Consider the following 11,823-nt stretch of genomic DNA (forward strand, 5'->3'; position numbering starts at 1 on the left):
AGGCTTGTGTCCCATTCAGGTCAGAGCCTCTGCAGGGACACGCCAGCTCCCAGCGTGACGGACCAGATCATTGGCTGTCACCCCTTGGCTGCCTCCATCTGAGCAGCAGCCACAAACCTGGTCGTGCGATGTTTCATGGGTTGCACTTGCACTTGTATTGTCTGATCTGGCTCTAAATCTTGTTCAGGGAAGGTCAGGATTATCCAGCGCATCTTACGCAGGAAAAAACTGAGCCTTTAAGGCCAGGGCCTCAGCAGCCTCAACCCTGGCTCTTTCTACATTCCATCTTCCACGTACTTCATTCCTCACTTTCTTCTGTCTGGAAAACAAAAGGGTTTTCTATATGAAAAACATCCAGGAGAAGTCTTTTGCCATGAATGCATTTCCTGCACTCTCTGGAATTTGTGAAACTTGAAGGCATTTTAGATGACCAGGTGACTCTCCAGCTGTTGTTGAAGGTTCTTTTTATTCCCCTTAACTTGCTATCCAAACAAATTTTCAGCATGTCCTGTCCACTGTACTTCAGATAATTTTCATGTCCAACCAGTCCTCGCCTTCTTCGTGGCTGCCACGGCAGCCCAAAGCGCACTCTTTTCTCAGCTGAGCAAGGTCTAGCTCATAGGATCCCCATTAACAGTCACAACCATCCTCCCCCATCCCCCCGGCCACAGCTCTGGGACTTGGGACATGAGAAGGGCATAACAGTTGAGAGAGAAGACTTACACCAGGGAGGTTTGAAGTGGCTTTGTACAAGCCGAAAAGAAACCACATGCTCCCTTCGTGCTCCCTTCGTGCTGGCTCCTCTGCGCTCGCCAATGGTTTTACGTTATCTCCTTTCTCAGACTCTTGCCCTTCTGCAGCTAAGTCTCCCCTGAGCTGAAGGCAGTATTTTTTTTTTTTTAATCAAAAAAAAATCAGGTCAGTCCTTTGCTCAAAATTCTTCAGTGGTTTCCGTCCCATGGCTTTCATGGCTCTCCGTGTTCTGTCACCTGCTGTCCTGCTGACCCCATCCTCTCCCTTCTCTGCCTCACCCACTGTGTGTGGGACCTCTTGCCTTGTGGCTGCTGTTTGAACATGCCAAGCACACTTATGCCTTGGCTCCTTTGCACTAATGGTCTTCCCACATGAGTTGCAATTGCCTTCATTCAGATACTTGTGTGGCTGGCTCGCTCACCTCACTCAGGTCTCTCCTCAGAGAGCTCCTTCTCAGAGGGGTCTTCTCTCTGCCATCGTCATCCGGACTTTGTTTTAACCCTTGCCAGTTATGTGAGGGTCTTCAGCATGCTGCCTGGGTGAAAGGCTCAACTACAACCTGAACTTCACCTTAGAAATGAAAACAATGTAACCTAAACATTTGTACACACCTATCAATCTGAAATGTTAAAAAAAGTTAAAAAAAATTAAAAACAGTTGTAAGTTTGGACATGTATTAATAAATGTGTTTATTGTTTATCTGTCTTGCTGAGATTTTGTCTGTCCAGTTCTCTTATTAAGAGAGACTCAAATACTGCAGCTTCTCAGTAATTACCTGTCGAAATAATCAAGTGTGGTTCGGCACCCGTAGCACAGTGGTTACAGCTCCAGCCACATACACCAACGGTGATGGGTTCAAAACTTGCCCTGGCCAGTTAAACAACAATGATAACAAAAAAAAGCTGGGCATTGTGGTGTAGTCCCAGCTACTAGGGAGGCTGAGGCAAGAGAATCACATATGCCCAAGAGTTGGAGGTTGCTGTGAGCTGTGTGACACTCTACCGAATGTGACATAGTGAGACTCTGTCTCAAAAAAAAAAAAAAAAAAGAGAAAGAAAGAAACAATCTAGGGAATCAATTTTATATACAGATAACCTGAGGCCCAGAGTGGAGAGGGCATGTCAGTAGTAGGAGCAGGATTCACAAGTAGGTTTTCTAGCAGGCCTGTGAAATATCCTCCCCACCCAGCCTCCTTGCTCCATTACATAAATATCAGGTTCTCCTCCAATACAAGATCCTCATTTTGAGACACTTTAGCACCACAGCATATTCTTTTTATTTATTTATTTATTTTAACTTTTTTTTTTTTTTTTTTGTAGAGATAGAGTCTCACTTTGCCGCCCTCGGTAGAGTGCCATGATGTCACATGGCTCACAGCAACCTCCATCTTTTGGGCTTACGCGATTCTCTTGCCTCAGCCTCCCGGGCAGCTGGGACTACAGGGTGGCACAGCATATTCTAGTTTGCCCTTTTATCTCCTTCAACTCAAGCTTGTTAATTACTGGGGCTAGAAGGGATCAGACATCTGTCTGATCAAGCTTTAATATTGTAAACCAGGAAACCGAGGCTCGGCGAGGATGCCCCACAGCTGGCTGGGGCAGATGCAGATGAAAACCCAGGTCTCCTGGCTCTCCTTCCCTGTGTTGCTTAATACTGAATGTCTGTGTCGCCTCACAGATTGCATTGTTTTCTTTGTAAATGAGTTTCTGCTTCTCACTGTGGCAGATTGTCACTTCCAATGTACATTCTACAAGGAAGATGGGAAATCATGTCCCAGCCAGAAGGTCTCCACACAGAGGTAAGGCTGCTGCCTTCTAGACGTCCTGGCGTCCTGGCTGCGACGGTGCTGCCGGCATCTCCAGCATCTCTGAGTTGGGGGAGGTTGAAGCGTTCTGAAGGGAAATAGCCTTTTCCCTTTGACCTGACAATTTCCTGCCTGGGTGCCCTCTTCTGTGAGGTGGGAATAGTGTGCCCTGAAGTACTGGACGAGGACGTGCTTGTGAACCACAGAGGGCTGTGTAAGGATGGGAGGAGGTGATTCCTAGTGACCTGGGTAGGTCTAGAAATCGGGCACCCAGTACAACCAGAAACCACTTTCCCCTCCCAGCATCTGGGAACTGGGAGAGGGACTCAGGGGGTTGACTACAGAGAGCTCAGTTTGGAGAAATTTGTAGTGCTTTTTAGTAAGACAACCTTTATGCTAAAATTGGCTATGGGTGGGGGTTTAAGGGAGAATTCATGTCTGGATCCCCTTCTAAGTGTCCTTTAACTCATAACAATTCAAAAGCCATAAAACAAAGCAAAGATAAACCGTAGAAGTTGTCTCTTATAGCCTCAGCCCTTCCACAGGACTTATGAAGGAAGAAACTCAGACTTTCACTATTCACAGGTAGGCACTTAAACAGCCAGAGGTCATGAGTTCAAGGGGAAACTAGGAGACAAGAGGGGAGGAGATGGGGCAGATGACGGTTAACCAGGCACAGTCTGGGGCAGATGACGGCTAACCAGGCACAGTCTGGGGCAGATGACGGCTAACCAGGCACAGTCTGGGGCAGATGACGGCTAACCAGGCACAGTCTGGGGCAGATGACGGTTAACCAGGCACAGTCTGGGGCAGATGACGGCTAACCAGGCACAGTCTGGGGCAGATGACGGCTAACCAGGCACAGTCTGGGGCAGATGACGGCTAACCAGGCACAGTCTGGGGCAGATGACGGCTAACCAGGGTGAAGAGGGAGGGAGAAGAATGGAGAAAGCAAAAAACGAGCCAGATTGAACCAGACCAATGTCAGAAAATCCTGGAGGGGAGGAAGGAAAAACCAAGAGATTGAGGACAGGGAGAGAGAATGCAAAAGAAAGATTAAACAAGGAAGATCCTGAGAAAGGAATTCAGAGAAAGGCTGTGGGAAGAAGAGGAGAGAGGAAAACATGTGGGAGGGAGGCTAGGGGCCAGGAAGAGCAGGAGCCGCAGTCTGGGGAGGGAGCCAGAGCCCAGAGCGACACAGTGAGCTGCGGTTTGCTCTTTGGCTGGCCCTCATTTTAGAAAAAACTCTCCTTCCTTACTCAGTGGGACTGCTAAGAACCAAGTCCTGAGTCTAGGAGATAGGAGATCATTTGGAAGTGTGTTGGGGGAGTTGTGATAATGTAACTAAGGGCCAGGGAGAGCCGCAGGATGTGTCGCGACTACAACATGCATTTCCTCTGGTCCGTTCCGTAGTTCCACACTCGTTGCTTCCCTGGACTATCCCTACACGCGTGAGGGACTTGTTAATGTCTCACTTGGTACTCAGCCTTGCCAGAACTTGCAAAGCCCTGGAAGCTTTACCACTTTTTTGCTGTGCATTCCCTCATTGTCTTGGCTTACAGGCATGAAAGGAAATAGTGACAATTATCCAAGGCATTCAGGACATCTCCCAAACCCCTCCTGCCTCTCAACAGTGTGGGTTGGGTCTATGCGCTGAGAATATTCGAATTCCCAATGCAAGCTTCCCTTGGTTTCTGGAGACACAGCATATCTTTTTAGCTAATATTGGTCTTTTAAAGCTCATAAAATATCAGCCCTTGAAGAGGAAGGGATCATCTGGTCCGTGCCAGGAAATTAGCTGGCCTTTCCTTGACAAGGAAATATATTGAAAAAAGCTGTCAGAACTCTACTTGTACAGCAAACACTTAACCAGACTACAATCAGAATCTTATGACAGGTTTCCTCAAACTGTGCGTGTGTGTGTTTGAGGAAGCAAAGAGGGCTGTCTGTAACTCAGAGTGTATTGGCTCTTTACCTGCACATATACATATAACAAGGGTCATGTCTTCAGGAGGGTCCTGGACTTTTACATGTTCAGAGTGGGAGGTTCCTGATCTGACATTGTTCCCACTGGCCAGAAATCTGTTAGAAAACTCAGAGTTGAATGGGAAGAACCCTGACCTTGAAATGTGAAGGCCTAGTCTTTGCATAAATTGTACAGTGTATGAGTCAGCACAACTTACCCATCATTTCTAGGCCCTAATGATTCGAATTCTGAGGTTTATTAGAAATTTCTGAGATTGCCTTCTCTCTCTCTCAGTATATTTTGTCATAGTAGAAAGGCAGGTAGAAAGGAAGGTTCTCTGTTGTGACGAAAGAGGGAGGGGAGGGAGCCAAAGTTACCTTCTCCCCCATAATAGAGAAGAGAGAAGCTCTTTTAAAACCCCATTGCATGTTCATCTACAAGACTTTTTATGGAGATAATGGAGGAAAAGGAAGGGGCCGATGCTTCTCGTGTTCACATTCCATTCTCAAATCTGCTTTGAGAACAAGGATTCTGAATCTCCACTTGCCATACATGAACACTTTTTACATTTGTCTGGCCCTCCTCAAATGCTTGAATACAATGACATACGGAGTTGGGCAGGTGCGTTAATGTGTGTGCACCTACGTGCCATTATGTATTTTTGAGCATCTGTCTGTGTGTCCCTGAGTGTGCGCACGGCTGTGCATGTGTGTGAGTGAAATTCTGGAATGTGTTCTTATCAGCGACAGACATAAAAGACTGTATAAATAGTGTAGCATGTGGGATCGTGTGTGCTAGTGCGTGTGCGGTTTTATTTATTTATTTATTTAAGCCACTTTAGATTGTGCCACCTCCCCTCGCTTCTGTGATTGATTTCCCGAGGCTAATGGTGCGTAAAAGCGCCGGTGAGATCTGGGGGCGCCTCCTATCCTGACGTCAGAGAGAGTGTTTAAAAGGCGGTGAGACCGCTGAGAGCGCACAGCCGCTTTAGGAGTGGCCGAGGATCCGAGCGGTGGTCGCCGCCTGCGGACTCGCTCCTGGAGTTTGACCGACCGCTTTCTAGATCGGCATCCCGGGCGCCGCCGAGATGCTGTCCTGCCGCCTCCAGTGCGCGCTGGCTGCGCTCTCCATCGTCCTGGCCCTGGGCGGTGTCACCGCCGCGCCCTCGGACCCCAGACTCCGTCAGTTTCTGCAGAAGTCCCTGGCCGCTGCCGCAGGGAAGCAGGTAAGGAGACTCCCTCGAAGTCTTTTTCTTTTCCTTTGCCCCTCTCCCGGATCCCCAGCCCTCCCTTAGCCTTTGCGCTGGAGAGGTGCTGGTCTTCCTAAGGAGTTTGGGTGCTTTCCCGGGTCCCTCCCTCAGTTCCCAAAGTTCTTGGGAAAACTTTCAAAGTCTACCATCGGAGCAGTTGGCCAGAATTCAGGTGAGTTCTTTGGTTTTCAAGAAAATTGCAAGACCCCGGTAGTTGTCTGAGCCGAAAGGGATGACGGCCTCTATCCCTGCTGCGGACCAGGGGAGGTGCTGACCCAGGTGCTGAAACCTGGACCTCGGGTGCAGCCGCCTTGCTAAGCAGGACCTTCTTTTCACACAAGGGGGCTTGGGGCAAGGGGCACTTCACAGACCGAGCACAGTATGTTTGCAATGCTAAAAGGACTTGTTCCCCCACAGTTGGCTTAGTAAAAACGGTAAGAACGAAGAATTCCACTTCGTAGCTCATTATGGAGATTGAGTTACACTGTTGGCACATCCTTTACCTTTGCAAAAACTGGTTTAATGACGTGTGTGAAGCTTACAGAGGCATAAGCTTGCAGAAACATTTGCGCTTCTTTAGCTTTATCGTGTAACTTGGAGATTATATAAACTACCTTTATTTGATATCCTTAATTGATTTTAAGTGTGACGAAAACTGCACAGCTGTGAAAACTGGGGCTTGTGTGTGTGACTAAATCTGTTCTTCAAACTAAGCATTTCCATGTTTCTTCATTTCCTATTCTCCCCTTCCTCCTCCTTCCCTCTTTCTCTCTTTTCCTTTCCCTTCTTCCCTACACAGGAACTGGCCAAGTATTTCCTGGCAGAGCTGCTGTCTGAACCCAACCAGACGGAGAACGATGCCCTGGAACCTGAAGATTTGTCCCCAGCGGCTGAGCAGGATGAAATGAGGCTGGAGCTGCAGAGATCTGCTAACTCGAACCCAGCGATGGCCCCTCGAGAACGCAAAGCTGGCTGCAAGAATTTCTTCTGGAAGACTTTCACGTCCTGTTAGCTTTATTAATCGTTGTTGTCCATATCAGACCTCTGATCCCTGTCCTCCAAACCCCATCTCTATTCCCTAATCCCCCAAATCCTCGGCAAAATCCTTGCATTAAAAATTGAAGACTGTAAATATAAAATAAAATTATGGCGAAATTATGGAAAACAACAGTCTGATTTCTTATTGAGTAAGCCTTTCTGTTCAATAACACATGAAAAACTCGAGTGGTGGTTTCGGTTTTCTTTGCGATATGCATTCTAATCATCACAGATGGCTACTTAAAACTCCCTGTGGCAAGTGGGGGATGGTGGCTTGTACCTGTAGTCCCAGCTACTCAGGAGGCAGTGAGAATAGGATTGCTTAAGTCCAGGAGTTTGGGTGTAGCCTAGGTAAGTCTCTGTCTCTTAAAAATAAAAATAAAGATAAATAAAAGAAACGAAATCAGTGTAACCTGGCTTATTGTACCCTCAATGAATCCCCAACAATAAAAAAAAAAATTAAAAAAAAATAAAAGAAACGAAATCCATTCTGGCAATACATGTCATGTTTTAAACAGTAACCCTTATAATTTGGGTAATTTCAAACTGAAACAATTTCAAATAATTCTATGCATTCAACTTTAATCCAATACTAATTAGAGGAAGGGACTTCTACAAACACCAGTTATATATTAAATACACTTAAAATTATATGCTCAATTATTGAAATGAGTACATATGGGTAGATAGGCAAAAACATGTCCAACAATCCACCAGGCTATGTAAAAATACATAACATATATATAAAAAATGTAAGGGAAAAATTATTTAGTGGCTGGGGAGAAAAGATGGCTTAAATAGTTAAAGTTTTTAATTTGTTCCTAGTCTGTGAACATTTATCTAGAGCAATATCATTGCTTTTGTATCTCCTTTGACAATCCTCTCTAAATGAACAATACCAAATGACTATCTTCATTCTAAAATCAGCTTTTAAAATATTTTTTCTCAGGGGGAAACATCACTTTGATCATAGGATTTCAGCATGGGATCACTACGAGTTGTAGGAAACACGGGCTATTAGGTTACTCACTGAATGCTCTGCTATATTAAAGGCATCAGACCTTAAAATCATAACCCAGAACAACGGCAAGAGACTTCTCACATTCTTTTAAAATTTGATCAAAATCAGAGTCAAAAACACACAAAAAATGATAAAAGCTCAATAAGTGATAGCTATTATTAGTAGTATTAAAGCAGCATACTAAATGGGAAAACACGAGACAGAGATAAAAACGTTGCTAATTTATCTTACAAAGACCTGAAATAGATGTCCTTTTGAGGATGTATGTTTTAGCTATCAACCATATTTCTGCATACTGCTGAAATGATAAACCAATTATAAATATGTAGACTCAGTACAAATCCCCATAGCACAAACTTTACTAACGGCAGCATGCAAACGTCTCATAGGAATTTCATATTTTATAGAAAGCATTTGTGTAGATAATACACAGTTTTAATATGAATGTGGCTGGCTTAGTGAAAGTTAATTCCTAAACAGCTGATCAAACAAAAGAAAAAAATCCAGGGCAATTGACTAATCTCTGTGAAAACAGAGCAGCCTTTGAGGTTCTGGTGCATCTTTTATTTACAAGACTTTTCGGGAGGAATTAATGTGTGTCCACTTAGGGGACCTGTCTGTGCTAAATGCCTTATGTACATCTGGTTACCAACCAACTCAGTGGAGTAATAGAATCATGTTATTATGACTAAAGTGCAGAAGACAACACAATTTAATTGTTTTGTGGGCGATGTGGAGAGTGTGTAAGTGCCAGGGGATTTTAAGTTGTATCATCTTTAGTTGTCAATTCCCAATGGTAGGAAATGATTGGCAGGAATTATAAGGTCAGGTGCCTGCATGTATACATTTTTAAAATTTTAAAGCCTAAAGTGAACACAATATTTTAAAAAGATGAACTATCTTCCAGCCTGCTTTCCCCACCTTCATTCATAAGGACAAGGTTGTATTAGAAAAGGCATTGACATTACTTTGAGATGGGACTGCCACATGGTACTTTGTCACTGACAAGGGTGCTCAAGGAGTATTGGTTTGGGGCCACTTTAAATAATGTGCAGAGCATAGATAGCTTTGTTTTGTTTTGCTTTATATATGTGTGTATGGAGGGTCTTACTTTTTGCTGCCTATTTTGTTCATTTGAATTCCTCCTAAGTTTCCAGCATTCCAGTCTGTTTATTCTCCAGCCACAAGGAACCATTTAGATATTTTCCTTCTTCCTTGCTACAGCCACTTGCTTTAGCTATCCATAGCAGTTTGCTATGTCTTTTAATGGGAGAACTTGGAAAAGGTGTCTGGGCCTTAGTTGCTCCATCTGAAGATAGGCATGCAGTCGGACCAACGCTTGACGGTTCTGAAGATTCACTGAGACCTTATATTTAAAGTTCTTAGTCCGTGGTAAATGTTAGGTGTTATAACTGGTGTCCATTTTGTTCTCATTCGTGATGTGTTTTCTAGCCTTTGCTATTTCATGTCCTTTCCACAGGTCAACCCTAACCCAGCCTTCAAGACGTAGTACATGATTCTTACTCCATAAAATTCTTGCTTTATGTCCTGAATCGGAATATCTGCCTTCTCAGCTTATTTCCTCTGTGCCTCCCTATGGTGCTTATTTATCACTTTTTACCACTTCTTAGAGCTGTATGAGTGTATGTAAGAGAGTGATTGTGCATAATCTTCCTGGAACATATAGATGTCTGATTCGTATGTGCTTTCTCAGTGTTCATTGAAAGAATGAATGACCTAGGAACTTATGGTGTCTAGTGAAACAAATCTCTACTTACCAAGTGATGACATTCTTCCTCAGTGTTTTAGTTGGAAGAACAAAATGACATTAGTGGCTATTTTGGTGATAGTAGTCCGGCAGGAGAAAGACATAATATGTAGTCATAATTTTAACAACTATTAAAATTATGGCTAGCCAACTCACTCATTCTGGAAGCTTTAATCCGACCAATTTTCCCTAGCCATTACACAAAGTCCCAGGATTGCTGCTTAAGTACACACCAGACATGGGCTCACAGGCATAGGGAATCAGATTCAGTAGCACTTTTCTCACATTTATTTATTCCAAGATTACACAGATTTATTGTTGCTCCTAATGTAGGACTGATTTTCTTGGCTTTGGCTCTAACTATTCTCAATATACAGACAATTCTGCTGTCACCATAAAGTGACACAAATATGCCTTTAACTCCGGATATCCAAAATAAAAGAGGGCTCAGAAATTATCTTGTTCTCACCACTTATTGTACTGGGAGAAGACGTGGAGGGGTTAAGTCATCTTCCCAAGATGACACAGTAAGTTGGTTTGGACAAAGCCTGTTTTCCCTCTCTCGGTACCTCAGGATTATCTTGATTATTCTGCTACACTGTTCCTCAAGGAATCTGTCCTTTTAGATGACCAGTAAATCATGTGACTACTAGTATTATTTCTGGAGTGTCTTTACCTTCCACTGAAGAACTGGTCTGCTTCTGAAAGGGAACAGGAAAATTGGTACAAAATAACTTCTTCTGGTCATAGAAAGACATTAGAAAGAGCTGCCCAAGGCATCAATTAGGAGAAAAAGAAACTCAAGGGAGACAGTCTTTTACTACATGAGACCCAAGAAACAGGAATCATTCTATCCTGGAGTGGGGACAAAGGGCTTTCTCCAGAAAGGAGACACATTTTTATAATCAAGTGACAGCACTATGCCCAGAGAAGTAGTTAGAATCTGAGTCTACCAAACTAGGAAGGAAGCAAACATCTCAATGGCCACTGCTACCTTTTTAGTAAGTGAGAATGAATGTTATAATTCCAACTGTTTCACTTTTTATTGCTTAAAATATGTCCCAGTGTCAAAGATTTGCTGGAAACTGGGAAAAAAGTTTGTGTGTCTTTCAGGAAATTGAGTTTAATCTCAGTAAGACACATTCGCTGAAAATAACCCAATTCCATAGTAGAGGTTTATTCAGAGTGCTGGAAAAGGAGAAAAGTGTCAGCGACTCTGCCTCTTTTTTTTTCTCCAGTGGTTCTCAACCTTCCTAATGCTGTGAACGTTTAATACAGTTAAAAGGGGTCACAACCCACAGGTTGAGAATTGGTGCTCTAGACTCTTCTTTATATTCATTTTTTATTATGGTTTGGAAGTGTAAGTGATTTTATTCTTGATGGAATGAATACATTATAGGTGTAATGATGTAGCATACACTTTCATAACAATCTAGGTTAGCTTGAAAAATGATCATATTTCTCTTTTGTATAGGAAGAAGCTGAGAATCAGAGATAGTAAGTAACTTGCCAAAGATGTTCCCAGCTGGTTAGAGGTAGAGCTGAAACCGGGTCATCTGATTTCCAGTCCAGTGCTTTGCCTACTGTATCTTACGGGAGAGAAGAGAATTAAAGAAAAGTAGTAACTTGCTGGGCAAATTAAGAACAGATCGGCTCCAGACCATCTCAACTTACCTCTTCTATATATAATACAAAGGGGTGGTACCACTCTATTATTGTTAGAGGAGAGAAGGATTTAGGCTCTGGGATTGGGATTTGATTTTGTGACTTTATTAGGGACATTATCTCCAAGGAACTGTTGGTAATTTTTCTTTTGACACGTTCAATATCATTGATTCAAATGAATGAACAAACAGAGACAATACAAATAAATTACTGACTTTAGGTTTTAAGCACTCCATTTCCCACTCAATTCATCATACACAGCTTTTAGTACAACCCTGACTGTGGGCATTTTTAGCTTAAAGCAATTATAAATCTATTGGTCACAGTGCACAGCCCATGGCATCTGCTCACTTATAACTGGATAGCAGCCATTTCCGCCACCCTCTGGCCTCATAAGTACGTCTTGTGAAGTTTTTCAGAGGCAGAGATTTGGGGACCTAAGTATTTTCTTTGAAATTTATAAATGAGGTCAACTTTTATATAAGTAAGCATTTATGCCACTGAAGTTGATATGTCTCTCAGGGTCCAAAATAAATATTCTAGGTCACATAAGTAGTTA

General features: G+C 43.3%; 1 protein-coding gene across 1 annotated transcript; it reads left to right on the forward strand.

Moving 5' to 3' along the window:
• Positions 1-5,479: 5,479 nt before the first annotated feature.
• Positions 5,480-6,932, forward strand: SST (somatostatin). Its single transcript, XM_053565397.1, has 2 exons — positions 5,480-5,748; positions 6,572-6,932. Exons 1-2 carry the CDS (start codon positions 5,611-5,613, stop codon positions 6,782-6,784), a joined length of 351 nt encoding a protein of 116 aa, XP_053421372.1. The 5' UTR covers positions 5,480-5,610; the 3' UTR covers positions 6,785-6,932.
• Positions 6,933-11,823: the final 4,891 nt, after the last annotated feature.

This window comes from Nycticebus coucang, chromosome 16, assembly GCF_027406575.1.
Source record: "Nycticebus coucang isolate mNycCou1 chromosome 16, mNycCou1.pri, whole genome shotgun sequence".
NCBI lineage: Eukaryota > Metazoa > Chordata > Mammalia > Primates > Lorisidae > Nycticebus > Nycticebus coucang.

Excerpts from the sequence above, each read along its gene's own strand:
- SST (XM_053565397.1), top strand. The coding sequence starts at position 5,611 with ATGCTGTCCTGCCGCCTCCAGTGCGCGCTGGCTGCGCTCTCCATCGTC. Across the intron at positions 5,749-6,571 it reads CCGCTGCCGCAGGGAAGCAG|GAACTGGCCAAGTATTTCCT; the intron begins GTAAGGAGACTC and ends TTCCCTACACAG.